Source organism: Abramis brama, assembly GCF_963993115.1.
Source record: "Abramis brama genome assembly, chromosome: 3".
Lineage (NCBI taxonomy): Eukaryota > Metazoa > Chordata > Actinopteri > Cypriniformes > Leuciscidae > Abramis > Abramis brama.
Window position 1 is genome coordinate 39,469,747 of NC_139965.1, and position 18,305 is coordinate 39,488,051.

General features: G+C 37.8%; 1 protein-coding gene across 4 annotated transcripts in view; it reads left to right on the forward strand.

Annotated features, from left to right (window-relative positions):
* Positions 1-18,305, forward strand: part of tcf12 (transcription factor 12) — a 116,301-nt gene that overhangs the window by 22,140 nt on the left and 75,856 nt on the right. For 2 of the 4 annotated variants that reach the window (XM_084108264.1, XM_084108265.1), the window contains exon 4: positions 7,855-7,928. The exons of the other annotated variants lie outside the window; for them this stretch is intronic. In XM_084108264.1, coding sequence (XP_083964390.1) covers positions 7,855-7,928 — 74 coding nt within the window. The remainder of the gene's footprint in view (positions 1-7,854; positions 7,929-18,305) is intronic. 4 annotated transcript variants of the gene reach the window in all.

Consider the following 18,305-nt stretch of genomic DNA (forward strand, 5'->3'; position numbering starts at 1 on the left):
CTAGTCTTTTTGTTATTAACACTGCCGTGCATTACTGACGGTTTTCGTCATGCATGCTTTTTTCCCCTCATTAAAGCTGACACACAGGACAAAGACACTCTTAAAATCCCCAGTAATTCCATGAAAGCAAATTAGAGAAAAAGTCTTGATTAGTCTAGAAATGCAGAAGTAATACAATGTTAAAGAAGAATCTCTCATGGTTGGCAGACGCTAAAACAGGAAAGACAAAGATTTGCTCACAAGGCAGAGCCACTGCCAAGTTAAATCCATATTTAAATCCTTCTCTGGACGGGAGCTGCATGTAAATGAATGCTCTTTGGCATCGTGCTCGAGCGCAGAATCCACGGCAGTTAGGTCGGGATGCCTATGCGTGCATAATTTGCATTTATTTTGGAGCTAATTTTCATAATTAAGCATAAAAAATTACGCCTCAGAAATAATTATAAAGATGAGCTATATGATGCACGTATAGCTGCCGATGCTGGGGAAGAGCGAGCTGAGAGCCTTGATTTTCTTGGAGTTTGATTATACTTGTGCAATTAGTGCATACCCTGCTGAAGACTCCAGATGAAGCAGGATCTGATGTTGGTAGCTTATAACAGATTCTGCACTCAAAAAAGTAGTTTGTTCAATGAACTTAATTAAGGAAAACTTTTCCACGCAATTAGATTAGATCCGTACAGCAAGACTAAAACAAGTTCATTTGAACAAATAATGTTTTGTTGAACCAACTTAACAGATTTAAGTTCCTATGTTAAATAATAACTTGCAGCAACATGTTAGTTTGCTAAAGATAATTATGCGTAGTATTATTATTATTATTATTATTATTATTATTACATGTAACATATGGAATGAACAAATTAGAAGAGACTGTGTCAATACTGGCATTAGCACAGATATTTCTCATTGAGTGAAGCAAAACGCATCATGGTTGTCATGTACATTTATTATGACCGCCGCTAGCGTAGCTAGCGAAAGCGGTCATATAGGGATTGTCAAAGTTTTTTTTTTTTTTTTTTTTTTTGTCATCTACTGAATTTTTCGTCAACGATACCAGGGACACCGAAACACCGGGGAACATGAAATTTGGTGGGCATGTAGCCCCACTAGACTTTTACGGAAAAATTTCGTTTGGTCCCCGGGGGCCACTCCCCCCCCCGCGCTGGGCCCCCCCAAACCCCAAAAATGCAGTTTTTCCTAAATAACTACCTGAACCGTGGCACCGAGGATGAAGAAATTTTTATGGTATGTTGCTCTTAAGGGCCCACATCAACCTAGCCCATAATCACTCATTTGTGATTTGCGCCCCTCCCATAAAAAATGAAAATGCAATATTATTCTGCTTTAATCGCCCCTATCTTCAGTTGAGATGTTCAGAACTGCACCATATTTCATGTGTATGATTAACTTGACATCCTCTGGGGGTATGCTAAGTTTCGTAGAATTTCATCCATGGGGGGGTATAAAATAAATTCATTTATGTGCACATTTAGTGACTGTACACTCATCGGCCTGTAGATGGTGGTGTTGAGCGAAGGGTTGCTGGTTTAGGATGATACTGTCACTAAGGTTGCCAACTGTCCCGAATTAGGCGGGACGTCCCGCATTTTGGGCCTAATTTATTTGTCCCGTGCGTGACCTCCCGTGTCCCGTTTTTTGACAAGCTGATAAACCACTGACTGATACAACAGCAACAGCAGCAGTGCTGACCACGACACTTGAGAATGATCACCGACACCTGTCATCATCCAATCACAGCTTTTTTTAATCACTGTTTTGAGACAAATCATTGTTTGATTTGCGAACATCCACTGCCGTCTGGTCGCTTCCGCTTCAAGCCGGACTCGTCTCGCGCTAACGGTAATTTCCTTTCACTGTCCACGTTTTGATTTCGGCTAATCAATTTTGGCGAATGCAAACAACGTGATTATTGTTCATGAGTCTAACATCCAGCCACGCAAGAAAACATGTAATCTACCTGAGGGAATAATATGCTCAAAAAACATTTCTGATTATTATTAATGTTTTAAAGCTTTTAGAAAGTACATAGAAAGCTTTTGTAACATTATCTTAACTGTCACTTTTGATTAATGTAATGCATCCTTGCTGAATAAAAGTAGGCAATTACTTTATTTTTTTCCCCAAAAAATAATCTTACTAACCCCAAACTTTTGAACTGTAAACCTAGTTTATAATGTTAAAAAAGCTTTCTATTTTAGATAAATGCTGTTATTTTGAACTATGGTTTGTTTGTAATGTGACTTTTTTCATGTATGACATTAAAATTATTTTTAGAATTAAATACATAAATAGGTTAAGCAATACAAATGTGTTTATGTCTGATAACCTTTTAAACACAAACTTAACTGCAGACACTGAAATGACGTACACTGTGTGATACAGTACAAATATTTTGAGTGTCCCTCATTTTCCTATAAATAACCACGATTGTCCCGCATTTTCCTTTTCTGAAGTTGGCAACCCTAACTGTCACACACACACATGCAGGAATACAAACAAACGCAAGCATGCACACACACTGACATCCACACGCACAGACACACACCCATACACACACATACAAATCCACATGCACAGACACACACACACACACAAACACACACGCGCACACACATGTACGCACGCATACATACACACACAGACACACACATACACAAACACACACACATACACACACACACACACACACAGAGACAGACATGCACATACTACTACTTTTTTTAGGTATATACATAAACACGCAATACAGCCAAATTGCTCCACGTCATTTATTTTTGTGGAAAGCCAGTGCAGGCCTGAGCGGCGGTCATATTTTGTACCGCCATGCGGTACATCTAGTTTTCTCATAAGACGCCGTTTCATTCATATACATCACAATAGGGAAGAATGAAAATCACAACTTCCTTTTCATGACTATAAATAGGTATATCTTTTCAGCATCAGCTAAAAGGGTAAAAGCCAATTTGATTAGTCAAAGTATTTTACTGTCATGTTCACTAGATACTAAGCTATCCTCACTATACACTACACACTTTTAAACATGTTCAAAGGCGTTTCTGAATTTTTGGCCTTCAGCAAATCATTTAAAGGAAATCGTACTGTATGTTCAGCTGGGGAATGGGAATTGGGAATACGTGAGCATATTGGTTGTGTGAGCTGCTGTGATTTGGCCACCGGCTCTGCAGCAGTAATGTTTCACACTAGGCGAGTGGGAAGAGTATATGTTTTATAAACCTCTCACACATGGACTGTAGGGCAGACTACTGGTATAAAAGTGATGAATGGCCGTTAAGGAAAGCTATAGAGGCAGGTGAAGCTCTGCACTGCTAGACTGACTCAAGTAAAAGGAACAGTTGTAAATAAGCCATTCGGGAAATGGCAAGTTTTTCAATCACCGACCTTGACGTAGAACATCTCATGACATCGGTCCTCAGTGATTTGGCAGATGGTTAAATTGAGCAGCTGACTCATAACACACTAAACCACAGAAAGGAGGAGGCTGTTTCTCTCTCTCTCTCTCTCTCTCTCTCTCTCTCTCTCTCTCTTTCTCTCTCACACACCACACACACACACGCACACACACGCACTCTCTCTCTTTCGGTTTCTCTGTATGAAACCTGTCAGAGTTAGCTTGTTATACCCAGCGCTTCTCATATGAGCAAGATTATTTGTTTATTTGATATGCTGATAGACATGCTGATTTGATAATTTTTGCAGGAATAAAACTGATGGATAGTCATAAATATATACGAAATTCCTCAATGGTCCTCAGAGAGGAACTTCCCTATGAGGTAATTTCCTCTGTTTAAAATACTGAACACATGTCTCCCCTTTTACACATTCCAGCTCTGACACCGAATGAATTATACCTCCCAGCCTCATATCTGCCTCGTAATCTAATGTTTGCTCTTGTTTCCCATTTATTTAGTATTTTTTCCTTGTGCTCTGATTATAAGTCTTAATATGTGACCTAAAATATGACCCTGTTTACCTAATATTGTGTCAGAAATATTTTCCTTCATATCACCAAAACACTATCCAGAAACATGCTATTTTATTGAAGTACTGTACACATTTTTTACGGGATGTGTTAAATGAGAGAAAAACCCTTGTCTGAGTTTAAAAGGCCCCTGTGGTGACTGTCCTGCTCTGCTACACACACACGACTCTGGTCTGTGTACACTGTGTCTGGCATTAGATCAGACCACACACACACACACACGCGCATGCCTTTTTTAACTTGAAGCTATTTATGTGCCTCTTTTAATCATGTGAGGGCAGAAATTGTGTATAACATAGGCCTATATTGGATGGATAAATTGATAGAAAGAGAAAGAAAGAAGGACAGATAGAAAGATAGATGGATGGAAAAGGATTGGAAGAAAGGGAAAATAAAAATAAGAAAGGATGATATAAAGAGAAAGAAGGATGGTAGGGCTGCACGATAATGGTTAAAATGATAATCCCGATTATTTTGCTCAAAATTATAATCGCGATAATTAATCACGATTATTCTCATTTGAGAAACTACAGAGAAAGAGAAGAGACAGTTAACGCTTTTGCATGAGTATTTGCGCAAAATCCACGCAGATTTGGTTTACACGAATTTCCCCAGCAAAGTCAGTAAACATAATAACATGCCAAATTGGCCAGTGATTTGACAGCGATACCCGCCAAAGTTCATTTTTAGCCGCATTTGGCGGGTTGGCGGGTGTTAATTTCAAACCATCAGACTTCATTTAACCAACAACTTCCTCAGACAGCAAGTCAATACAAATGGCATGATTTAACGTTGAGCGCTTTGTGATGCGTCTTCACATTAGATCTTCTAAGCGACACATTTCGGTTGAAAATGAGACAAAGCAGGCTACAGATCCAGATCGCTCAGCAAATTCGTACTGCAAAGAAAAATAGTCTACTTGTTGATACACACTGAAAACGGTCAGTAGCTGTCGTTTTCAACTGATTCACATCATGAAAACTGGTAAAAACTTAAACTTAAACTTAAAAAAATAGAACAGCGAAACTCATTTAGAAACAGATTTAGTCACGCAAACGGCACAAGTGGCTTGTGAAGAAACAGACTGGCTGTGTAACAATTTCATGCAAACAGAATATCAGTGCTTTTCCCGCAGTGTAGAGCGCGCATGCGCAGGGTTGCCAGATTGCACCGATTAAGTAAAACATGGGGCATAACATGTAAGAGAAAAGCTCTGTTTGGGTAATTTGGGAGATTTAAGCTATTCAGATCTGGCAACCACAAACATCAGTGCTAGTGGGGACTTGTTTACAATGCAAGATAATGCAAATGTCTAATAAAAAAGCGTTTAGGATAAAAAACGAGCGGGCAAATATCGCGACGATTTATTAAAATTAATCGAGAGAGGCAGATATCGTTATCGCGATTTAAAATACGATTAATCGTGCAGCCCTAATGGATGGATTGAAAGAAAGGGAAAGAAAGAAATAAGGAAGAATAGATAGAAACAAAAGATAAGGAATGGTGGATACAAAAATATGGGTGGGTGGATGGATCGAAAGAATTGGAAAGAGAAGTATGAAAAGAAAGAGTGAAAAGAAAGAAGGAAGGATAGATGGATGGTTGAATTAAAAAAAATAAAGATGGATGTATTTAAAGAAAAGAAAAGAAGAAAGAAGAATGGATGATAGAAGTAAGGAAGGATGGATATAAAAAAGAAAGATGAGTGGATTAATTAAAAGAAAGGGAAATAAAGAATGATGGATGAGTGCATAGAATGCAGGAAGATGGATGGATGGATGTAAGAAAAGAGATAAAAGATGGATGAATGGAAAAAAGGATATAGTAAGAAGGAAGGATAGATGGATGAATTGATGATGGAAAAAGAAAGAAAGAAAGAGAGAGAGGGAGAACGAGTAATGGTAGGAAAAAGAAATGATAGATGGAAGGAAAGATGAATGGATAGGAAAGAAAGGGAAGTATGCATGTATGGATGTATAAATAGATTAGTAAACAGCAATCAAACTTTCTGTGTGTGTGTAAATTGTTCACTTTATGCAAATGTTCATTTGATAGTGATTTCAGTTTATATAACACTCAGCCATGCAATGCAAAGCAAAGATCACTTACAGTTTTGCATATGGTTGACATTATTATGAAAATAACACTATACATTTATACATTGATATGCTTTTTTAACCCTCTGCTCAGCGTCAGTGTTTAAGACCACCATAATCCCCCCCGATTGTTTACTCGCATTTGATCCATGTTATAATGGGCTGGAATCAGATAAAAAAAGAATTGTTGAAATGACAAACATGGATTATCAATAGTGTAGAGAGATATTGATGTTTTCTTCCTCTGCAATTTTGAGGCTCGTACACGAGACTGAAGAGCGGAATGTTGTTACCTGCACAATAATATTGGCTCAAACAGCCTGAAGAAGCCAGAAATCATATATCTTTACCCAACAGCCTCAGCCAAATTGAATTTTCAAAGCCAGATATTGTTTTTGTTCATCACATACCAGATGTTGAATCAAGTCAATTGCGTCAACTTTACGTTTTTATTTATTTATCCGTTTCTGTGGCTGTCTTTTGAAACGAGAGGCATTGTAAAATATGAGGTTTATCAAACTTTCAGCGCTCAGCTATTTTGACGAGCTTCGGCAATACATCACTGACAACTCCGAGCGGCCCGGCTGCACCGGCACAGGCTCGTCAGCGCGGGAAAGGGAGCGATGCGTTTTTTTGAAAGTGATTTATGTGAAGCAAAATAAATGACGCGCCATGGCCGGCTTGTAAAGTGCAGCGTTTGAATGGAAGCGTAGCGGATTAACGGCTCCGCTGCTCTCTTTCTGTACTCCTGCCAAGAGAGCCATGCTGGACACGACCACGCGCCATGAGCTCAACATTTCCACTCCTCACGTGGACTGTAGTGTCAACCATTGGCCCTGGAAAGCGTTTTCATAAGTCCAGCAGGGAATGATGATGGGGAGTGCCGACCCCTCCCCCATTTTCTTTTAAGAAAATACATGCAATTTAACTGTCAGTCACTGAATGCATTAGTAAATAATATATGAGATCATTTAGTTCCACTAAAATGCAGCAGAATACAGCAGAACGCTGTGACCATTTAAAGTGTCACCAGGTGTATTCTTTTCTAGTGTTTAAAGGGATAGTTCACCCAAAAATGAAATCAAGTTGTTCCAAACCTGTATGAGTTTCTTTCTTCTGCAGCTATTTTTTAATAAGTCTGTATAACCTTCATTTACTTTTATTTATTTTTTTTGTAATTTTAATACTCCAGCTTAAACTTATTTATTTAATTTAGTTGCCAAGGAAACATTTTCTAATTTTCAAGTTTTTAGACTTAGACTTTATTTTTAAGGTTTAGTTTTAGTCAACAATTTAAAGTTGTGTTCTTTTAGCTTCTTTTATCAAGTTGTTTGGCAGAAGAAAGTTTTTTTGTTTATTTGGAGTGAAAATAAATCTTTTATTTTTGAGGCATGTTTTTCTTTCTAAAAATACCTAAGAAACTCTCTATTTATTGACTAAAGTGACCCCTCCAACCAACCAACCATTTATATGCGTTTCCAACTATAATTCTGTTCACACAGACATATGGATCCGTGTACATGATTGATTTAGTTCTTATTGCATTTTTTTTTTTTTATATAATATACTAAATTAATGGTATATCAACAGCCCAAATAATAATACGAATTTATTTATTTTAATTTGAAGCAACCTGATGAACTATCTTTTTTTTTATTGATGTCTGTGGTTGTCGCTGTGTTAAGGTTGTATTGGGTGGGCATTGATGGAGTTGTGAATCTGTTTTTTGGACAGGTATGGATGAAAGGACAAGCCAAGCATCATGGGCCTCAGGTGGCCAGTCCAGCCCGTCCTATGAGTCCTCTAGGGTAAGACCGGTCTTGCCTCGTCTCGCCTCACCTCAACTCACTCGCCACATACACACACACACACACGACAGCTATTAAATGCGATGACAACACTACGGTGCATTTCCATTTGTCCAGTTCAGAGTTATCTGTCCTCAGCAAAATGAAACATTAGTGTCTGATTTGCCTACAGGCTTTCTATTACCATAATATCACTACTGAGAGTGAGTCCATTTCCTCCTAAATTATTTTTTAGAAAGACACCACATCTGTAGGCTTATGATGGTAGATGCGCTCACTTTACATACTGATAAGAAGAAACATAATCGTTTTAATAAAATATAATAAACTGTGAAGATGTTTCACGCAGGGTCTTCTGGGAACATTTTTCACCGTAAATTTTAAGGTGTTTTTACTTAACAAGACAATACATGTACTTAGTAAAATACCGTAAGGTGGAACACTACCGTTCAAAAGTTTGGGGACTGTAAGCTGTAATGTTTTGTAAAGAAGTCTCTTATGCTTAGCCAGGCTTCAATTATTTTGAAAACGGTAATATTGTCAAATATTGTTGCAATTTAAAATAATCTATTTCTCTATTTGAATATATTTTAAAATCTAATCCATTCCTCTGATGGCAAAGCTGAATTTTCAGCATCATTACTCCAGTCTTCAGTGTCACATGATCCTTCAGAAATCATTCTAATATGATGATTTGCTGCTTAAGAAACATTTTTAAAATATTATCAGTGTTGACAACAGTTGTGCAGCTTCATATTTTTGTGGAAACCCTGTGATGCATTTTTGATTAATAGAAAGCATTTATTTGAAATAGATTTTTTTGTATCAATGTTAACAGTTTCTTTGCAGTCGTTTATCAATTTAATGATCTTTGCTGAATAAATGTATTAATTTCTTTAAAAATAAACCCCAAGCTTTTGAACGGTGTATTTTCACCATAAATGATAAGATAATTCATGGTTTCATACAAAACCATCTTTTATAACTTAATTTAAAAAATAAAATGACATGTAGGCTATTGTCATATTAAATTGATTGTATTTTTACCATATATTTCAAAATAACAGTGATGAGGACTTTATTTAATATTCAATAGTAGGGCTGGGCGATATAACTATAATTATTGCGAAATAAATTCCCTCGAACAAAAGTTCAATAAATGTTCAATATAATGTTTATGTGCCAAAAGTGGAACGAACCAGCTCTACTCGTTTGATCTGTGCCACACAGAACATTTATGAGCTCGGCTCAAACCACAGCACAGCTCGAGCTTACTAGAGCAGATGCGTTTACTCGCTGATCAGTCTCGATCACACGACCACTAAACAGCGCTGTGAGATCCAGTGAGAAGCGCTTAAATTCAGAGTTGTCTCTGTGATTTAAACAGATTAAAACCAGATGAAAAACCATGAACGATACAGTCAGAAGGCTTTCCAATCTACAAATCACTGTAATTTACCAGTAAATTTATTGATTTACTGTAGTAACACGAACTGTAGGATATTCATATCAAATTTTATTATATTATAAATGTAGATGTATTAAATGTATTAAATGAGTAATAGAATATAATTACTGTATTTTTTGTTTTTAAGCTTTAGCATTTGTGCCTTTGTATTTATACTAAATGAATTTAGGCTACTGTTTTTCAGAACAAATACATGTAGTTACATTTTACTATAGTAGTGAGGTGCCATATGTGTGGTTTTACATATGGTTATATGATCTAAATGTATGATATCTAGCTTCTGTCAAATGTTCATTTCTAAGAGACATAATATGTTATATTATTAATTTTGCACCCTGCAATGCAAACTGTGCAATATATATACAGTGCTGGTCAAAATTATTTGCCCCCTTGGTAAATATGATCAAAGATTTCTGTAAAAAATAAATCTGCATTGTTAATACTTTTGATATTGCCAAAATCTAACCTTTCATTGAAGTTAAAGAATTGAAAGTGGGGGGAAAATGACATTATGAAATAAATGTTTTTCTCCAAAACACGTTGGGAACAATTATTTGCCCTTCTTTTATTAAATACTTTCTGCAACCTACTTTTCTAATATAACAGTCTTCTCCTATAATGCCTGATGAGTTTGGAGAACACCTGACAAGAGAGACCATTCCTCCATACAGTATCTCTCCAGATCCTTCAGATTCTCAGATCCATGTTGGTGCTGCTTCTCTTCTCTTCCTGTATGAACCAAACCCATCTTAAGTGTTTGCTGCCAAAAAATGCTTTTTTTTTTTTTTTCATCTGACCATAGAACCTGTCCCGTTTGAAGTTCCAGTCATGTCAGTTACTTTTCAAACGTTCAATGGACAGATGGAAAAAAAAGAGCTTTTTGGCAGCAAACAGTATGGGTTTGGTTCATACAGGGATATGAATGAATGATATAAAATGAAATACTCTGCTGTATCTTTAATGCTGTGGGCCTAATTTTCTGCCAGAGGTCCTGAACATCTTGTTACATCTTGATGGCATCATGGAATCGATCAAATACCAGCAGATAAAAAATCAAAACCTGACAACCTCTGCTAGAAATCTTATAACGGGCCATGTTTGGATCTTCCAACAGGACAGTGATCCAAAAACAAACATCAAAATCAAAAGAAAAATGAGTCACTGAGCACAAAACCCCCCAAAAAAGGAAAAAGGAGGTTGCAAAAAGTATTTAATAAAAGGGGGCAAATAATTGTTCCTAATGTGTTTTGGAGAAACATTTATTTCATAATGTGATTTTCCTCCCACTTTCAATTATTTTACTTAAATAAAAGTTTAGATTTTTGCATTTAAAAAAAAAAATATATATATATCAAAAGGATAAACAATGCACATTTATTTTTTATAGCCATCTTTGATCATATTTACCAAGGGGGAAAATAATTCTGATCAGCAATGTACATGCTATCAAAGTCAGGCAACACAAACCTGTTTCAGAATTTGAATCACCCGTTAACATGCTGAAACTAAGAAATAAATTTTTCTATTAAGATATTTATTTTGTTAAAGTCATCCTGTAGTCAATACTTTTGTCCCTTAAAACTCATCTTTGATCACCAAGATTACATATTTAAACCTTTTTTCCTTGAAAAAAAAAATCATCTTGCCTTAAAATAGCTTGAATGTAACTGTGCCTCATTTAGTATACGCGGTTCTGTGAATATGCTAATTAGCCCCACCTCCACTCACTCACACCAGCTCAGAGATCCACTCATTGATGATCATACGTTGACGTGATTGGTTACCAGATAGTTTGTGACGTCAGAAACACCAGCGATTTTCAAAGCGCGTTTTTGAGATTGTCTTTGGTTCACTGCGGTTTTAAGGAGAAAATACTTATGAATTTGCACAAGGTTTGTCTTAAAGCATATGAAAAACACCACATAGACATATAAACAAAATTAAAAACTTGATTTCACCACAGGGGGACTTGAAACTGAAAAGCATTTTACTTTATGCATATTTTTGACGTAGACATTTTTTTATCATTATAAATGTTTGAATATTCTACCTCAGATTTATGAAATGTTCACCTGTTTGGCAAGTTTTTGTCATGTTCTGACAATAAATTTTAAAACCACAATTGACGTTCTGGTTTCTACAACTTTCACTCAGGAGCAAAAATCGAACTTTAAACTGCCTTTTGACATTTATCGTGATAATTATTGATATCAACTGATATAAAAATAAATGATCCATTTTGCCATGTCGCCCAACCCTAGAAAACAAAAAAAAATTATAACAGAAAGTTGCCTGAGAGATGCCCAAATTGGAAGAAATTCACTCATAACGAAGTTCTTGTTTTTCATTTGCCCCCATTTCCTTAGTGCCATTCTGTAAAATGTTCTTTGGCTTTTCTTTATTTTTTCTTAATTGAGAAGCATTATAGAGCAGCTGCTCCACTCAAAGAACTGTTTTGTTCTGCAAAATCAAAAAAGGAAATGTTTTTGTTTATTCGGTTTGTTAGAAGAGACAGATAAAAGTGCACATACAGCCTACTTGACGTTATGATTATATGTTAGTAGTACTCATGACAAATAACAAATGGTGGAAGTTTTTCCATGCTCGGCGTGTGTGGCTGAACTCAGTTGGTGCAGGAAGCATTGATGCATTCCATTCCATAAGCTCAGAATCAGATTGATTTTCATGCATGCAAATGAAATTCACCTCATCAAAATAAGAAAAAAAATCAACCGTGGTTGTGATTTTTATTTTACGGTGCAACCCCAGTGCAGAGATCTCGCTTCCTATTTGTTTGTTTGTCTTTTCCACGGTGGTGTGTTCAGGGTGCCCTGTATGAATTTCATTTCATGTCAATCTCCTGTCACTTCCTATCAGAAATCAGTCAAATGTCAGAGGCTCTCACACCACATTGTCTTGTTTATTTCCGATGCCCTTCCCCTCAGCACTTCTATAGGCGATGGCTGCGCCCATGGCCTGATTTGAATTATAAGACGGAGACGCATGAGATATCTTTGCTCTAGGAGCATGGAAATTAGTAGTTGTGACATTGCTGGGGATGGGATCAGAAGACAGCTGTTTGCACCTCCACAAACACACACACACACGCATCAGATAAACACAATCTAAGTGTTTAACTATACTAAAATACTGTGTGTGTCTGAGTGCTTGCTTTTCCAAAGAGAAATTGGCATAAGTGTTTATCATTTACTAAGCATTTAACCTACAATTTAATCATCATAATTTCCAAGCCAGTGCCTTCAGCAAAGAAAATTTGCCTCACTTATTTGCACAAATGGCCATAACTTTCCCCCTTATAGTGATGAATCTGTGTCCAATGCTGGATGGCACATTTTCAAAGTTCATCTGTTTTTTCAGCATGTACGTGCATCACAAATCCTGTTGAAATAAATAACACTACATGTGTGATATTCATTATGTACACCACCGTTCAAGAGTTTGGGGTCAATAAGATTATATTAAAAAATGTATATCATTGTTTCACCCAAATGTTTTTGATCATTGACAATAAAAGAAATGTTTATTGAACAGCAAATCATCATATTAGAATGATTTCTGAAGGATCATGTGATACAGACTGTAGTAATGATGCTGAAAATTCAGCTTTACCATCACAGGACTAAATTACATTTTAACATATTTTCAAATAGAAAACAGTTCAATTTTAATAATACAATAATCACACATCAAATAAGTTCAGCCTTGGTGAGTCATTCCAGAAACATTTACATCTTGCAGACCACCAAACCTTTGAATGGTAATGTATATAATTAAGAGAAGGTATTAAAGGGAATGTAATATAATCATGCCTGTATATAGTGGCCACTCTGAACTGTTCTGTTCATGATCAGACTCTGGATAAAAATTAAAATAAAAAAATAAACTTTTTTGGATGTCAGCAGTACTCAGACCACCAACTGTTGTTTTACTCACATTCAGTGCATAATGAATGTGCACCAGGCAGCGCAATGAGACATTTTTGTTTAGTTATGGTTTTTGACGAAGGTCAAATTAAATGAGGAAAAGCACTGTGAAACAATTCTATACGGTAATCATAGACGTTCCTATCCGGACATGATTGGATTTCTCACAGGACCCCAGAGTTAGACGAAAACCAGCAATAATTTTTTAGAGAGAGTATGTAAGAAAAACACAGATGTCTTCAATTCGGACAGAATTAAAATCACAAAGTCTGTGTGTTAAACAGTTATAGAATTTACTTTTACAATACAACTTTTGCCTAGAATTTTGCTCAGATTTTCAGTCTGGACGTGTCTGTGCTAACTTAGTTGCTCAAAGTCAGAGCCAGAAAATCACATGTTGTATGACGGGCACAGACTCGAGCTGAGCCGACTTTAGAATACATATTGTTTTCATTTGTCACATGTCTCTTAGAAACAAAGTGCATGTTTTTGTGTGAGTTTGTTGTGTTCGGAACAACTTTAAAGTTTGGTCTGACCCTCAGTCATTAAGTTGTTAAAGTCCCTGTAAAGTCAAAATTAAGTATGTGTTCTGAGTTTGTCACACCACAGAAAAATGTGTTATTAGCCACCCAGCCAAATTTGAATGATAAAAAAGCTGCTAAGGAAATAAAATAAGCTATCAAAATCTTGAAAAAAGGAGCAGTATTCTCTGTTCTCAAACGCTGGGGGCGTGTCCGCTGGCTGTCATGAAACTACGCCCACTCGCGGGAAAGTTGACTCACGGGCACGCACTGCCGATGATGGCACCAGTTGTCGGCGGGACAGGAGGAGGAAGGCCGAGGCGGGAGATAGTCGGTTCGGCCCCATTCACCAGTAACAGCGGATTATCAGTGAATCCCAGTTGTCTCCGACGAAAGTTTTATAAAAATATCCTGTGTAAAATGATCACTACAGAGGCGGGTGTTGGTGGTGATCCTCAGCTCTCCATCAAGGTGGCTCTTCACAAAATTAATCCACCTCTCCTTGATATGATCGTTTTTCGGAAATTTAAATAAGGACACCGATCTGTTTTGTAAGTGATCGCATCCAGGTAATACGCATTTCCGTGGCATAGCTAGCTAGCAAACTGTAGGCTGCAGCCTCAGCGGCTCCAGTGTGTCAACGACAGTAGGGGCGGGGCCAGGAGCTCAGCGGCTCCGGTGCGTCATCGACAGTAGGGGCGGGGCCAGGAGCTCAGCGGCTCCAGTGCGTCATCGACAGTAGGGGCGGGGCCAGGAGCTCAGCGGCTCCGGTGCGTCATCGACAGTAGGGGCGGGGCCAGGAGCTCAGCGGCTCCGGTGCGTCATCGACAGTAGGGGCGGGGCCAGGAGCTCAGCGGCTCCAGTGCGTCATCGACAGTAGGGGCGGGGCCAGGAGCTCAGCGGCTCCGGTGCGTCATCGACAGTAGGGGCGGGGCCAGGAGCTCAGCGGCTCCGGTGCGTCATCGACAGTAGGGGCGGGGCCAGGAGCTCAGCGGCTCCGGTGCGTCATCGACAGTAGGGGCGGGGCCAGGAGCTCAGCGGCTCCGGTGCGTCATCGACAGTAGGGGCGGGGCAACATCGAACCACCGCTTTAGCCCCGCCCACAAAATCCTGAACATAGTAATGGTGAAAAGCTGTTTAACGGTCTAACTCCACAATTCAGTACTTCACAGTTCACAGTCTTTGTAATGTGTTTTAGCAATACATTTCTAACATTTATAATGTGTTTAGATTTTTTTTTTAGAATTGCCTTTGAAGGGACTTTAAGTAACCATTTACAAAGACAGCAAGTGTATGATGACTTGCTTTTAAAATCTGAACAGATTTTAAAAGTTGTGTAGTGTATTCTAGCTGTAACGCTCACAAGTTACTGTTCAGATTTACTTCTTGATATTAATTGAATCGCAGAAGTGTCCATTGCTCATGGCTAACAACAAAGTTAGAAAGCTATATTCTGAGGTTTGATCTTATCGTGAGAATCTATTGCACAGTATTTTTGTGGTTTACCCTTAAAAAGCCACAAGAGCTTCAACAGAGCTGCAGCTGGTTGCTGTGAAGTGCCTGCTAAAGATTTAATCTGCGTCTTCATCTGTCCCATTACTTTTTCACAGTCTTGCTGCACTCAGATGTCCTATCCGATAACTAAATAGAGGCTACGGCTTTTCTGTATTTCTGTGTTTCCTGCAAAGAACGCAGAATCCTATCGGCTAACGGTTTCCTTGTTCTCTCGCACGGAAACTGTGAACCATTTTAAGCAGGCTCTTTTTCACAAAAGCGACTCTCTCTCCTCCTTCTCCCTCTCTGTAGGCGTGTGATTAGTGGACTGTGAACAGACTGGAGCCCCGGCTAGCTGACCTTGGCCCACAGCCAGGCATCACATCCTGGGCAGCCGTGGCTTCAGGCCTCCCATCTGACAGCCCAACCACCTCTGCCGCGCACCCCGCTGTCCCGTAATGCCTCGCTCCCGTCCATCACGCCACTATCACCCGTCCCCAACGCCTTAAAACGGCACCAGGGCATTCACCTGGGATGCGAAGGAGCATCTGAGATATTTTTTTTTTCTTGAACGGAGTGCTGGTTTGCAACGTGCTAGCTATTTAAAACAGACTAACCATTCGCCGGTGACAGCGAGAGCATGCACAACAAGCCGTGCATTCAGAGATCACAAGGCAGCAGTGATTGATGATCTAATGCTCTCACCGATAGCCTCAACGTCTCATCTTCCCATCCACTGTCCTTTTCCGACACTCTGGGAGATGACATTGGGCATTCTCGAAAGGCCAGGAAGGAAAATATGGATAATAAAGAGGTAAAAGGGATAGTTCGACCAAAAATTTACTTGCCCTCATATCATTCCAAACATATAACACAATTGAGCTTCCACAAAAACCAGTGAGGTTTGTTCTCGCACGATAAGCAAGTAGTTAAACTTCTGTGTTTACCATATTTGATGAGCTCTATGAACATTGATCAGTGCTTTTATGTGAATAAAAGCCTAAATTAAATCTGTTAATAATATAAAACAAGACTTGGATTTACACATGGGTGGAATAGAGAGGGTCTATGGTTAGAGAGCTATATCGTTGATATTGCACTAAATATTGTAAATATTGTAATATGTAAATATTTCTGCATAGCACAATACTGTTTGAAGTTATTGACTCAGAGTGATAAAGAAGCTTGCATGAATAAGAAAATAAAAATCAAGACATGCATGATGTTAGTTATGAAGTGCAAAAAGCCGTGATCTCAATGTGGTGCTTGCACGTTCAATTTCTGTAGTATTAATTAGGGATGCTCATAATAAACTGGTTACCTGTTAACCAACAGTATGAATTTTGACCAATTAGTACTATTGGTTAAATAGTTTAAAAAGCAATTTTTCAAGATTTTTTGAAAACCCTTGCTGCATGTTTAAAAAAAAAAAAATGCTAGGCTATACATTTTTTTTAAACGGGGAAAAAACAGATAATTGGCATAGAAGTTCCATTTTATTATTGCATTAATGTACATTTACGGTAAATAAATTGAAATGTTTCCAAACAATACAAGTACTATAAACATAGCTATAGGCTATTTTATTTCCCCTCACTCCACAATAAATCCTTTCAATTTAACGGTATTCAGAACTGAACAAGAATTAAAAATAAAAGGTTTCCTTTCCATGAACTTGTTTTTGGTGGGCGTCACAAAAATGAACCGAAACTCAGCATATAGCCTACTATTTGTAACACAGTTTTTTTTTTTTGTTTTTTTTTTTTTTGTTAATCTGTTAATTATTTAAGTGGAATATATTTATATTTATATTCAGTTTTTCTCCGTTCACAGAACGTTACGTGACGATGTGTGAATCCTCATGTTCTCTTGTTTATGCTGCTATTTGCACATGTAAAACTAAACCCTTGAAAACAGATCCCTGATTTAAATGGGTCATAGACAATTATTCATTCTAATTGAATTTAATTCTAATTTAACAATCTTGTCGGTTGTCAGTTAGGGGAAAAAACCCTGAATTGACATCTCAAAGTATTAATGACTAAATTAAATAAACCTACTGTACCTGAAAAGCTTAGTTTTTTTATTTGTATCTTTTGTCTATTTTATTTGTCCTATTGTTTGTAATTTGCTTCTTTGTTCTTATTTTTAATAACAAAACTTAAACAAAGTAACAGTAATGACTATATCGTGATATATGTCTTTATTATGAAATAAAATTTCTCATGTCCCGAAATAAGATTTTGGTCGCATTCCCCACCTCCACTTGTATTAAACTGCTCGATTTGTATGGATTATATTCACAAAGTCTTTATGAACTTTTTGAAGCTTGAAAGTTTTGGTGGTATGGACTTTAAATGGAGGGACAGTAATCTCTCAGGTTTCATAAAAAATATCTTCATTTGTGTTCTGAAGAGAACGAAAATCTTATGGGTCTGGAACAACATGAGGGCGAGTTCCTGATGACAGAATTTTTAGTTTTTTTTGGTGAGCTATCCTTTTAATTGTATTTGTGCACTTTAGTTGGAAAGCTTACTAAATCATGCTTACCAAATTGCTGGGGAGCACAGTGCAGTTCTGGGGCTTGTTTTTGCCTCCCACCCCCTCCCACTGTGTCTCTTCAGGGGAGAAGCTATTAGTCAGGCAGTTCATAGCGTTATTAACACAAACGGCAGGGACACGATAGGGAACCTCTCCGAATCGATTCTGCCCCACACAACACTCCACTGCCTTTGAAATTACTCAATCTTCATCCGTTTGGAAAACAGACACAGTAATAGTCCATGATATATATTTTTTTGAAAGCAGAGAAGGAAAAGCCCAGAGTAATGGACGGCCGGCAGCTGTAGGCCCCTCAGGAGAGAGTTAATATGGTTTGGGGGACACATTTGACTGTAGCGCCAGGCGGATTTTCACCGGCTCCAGGATTAACACAGCCACAGAGTATCTT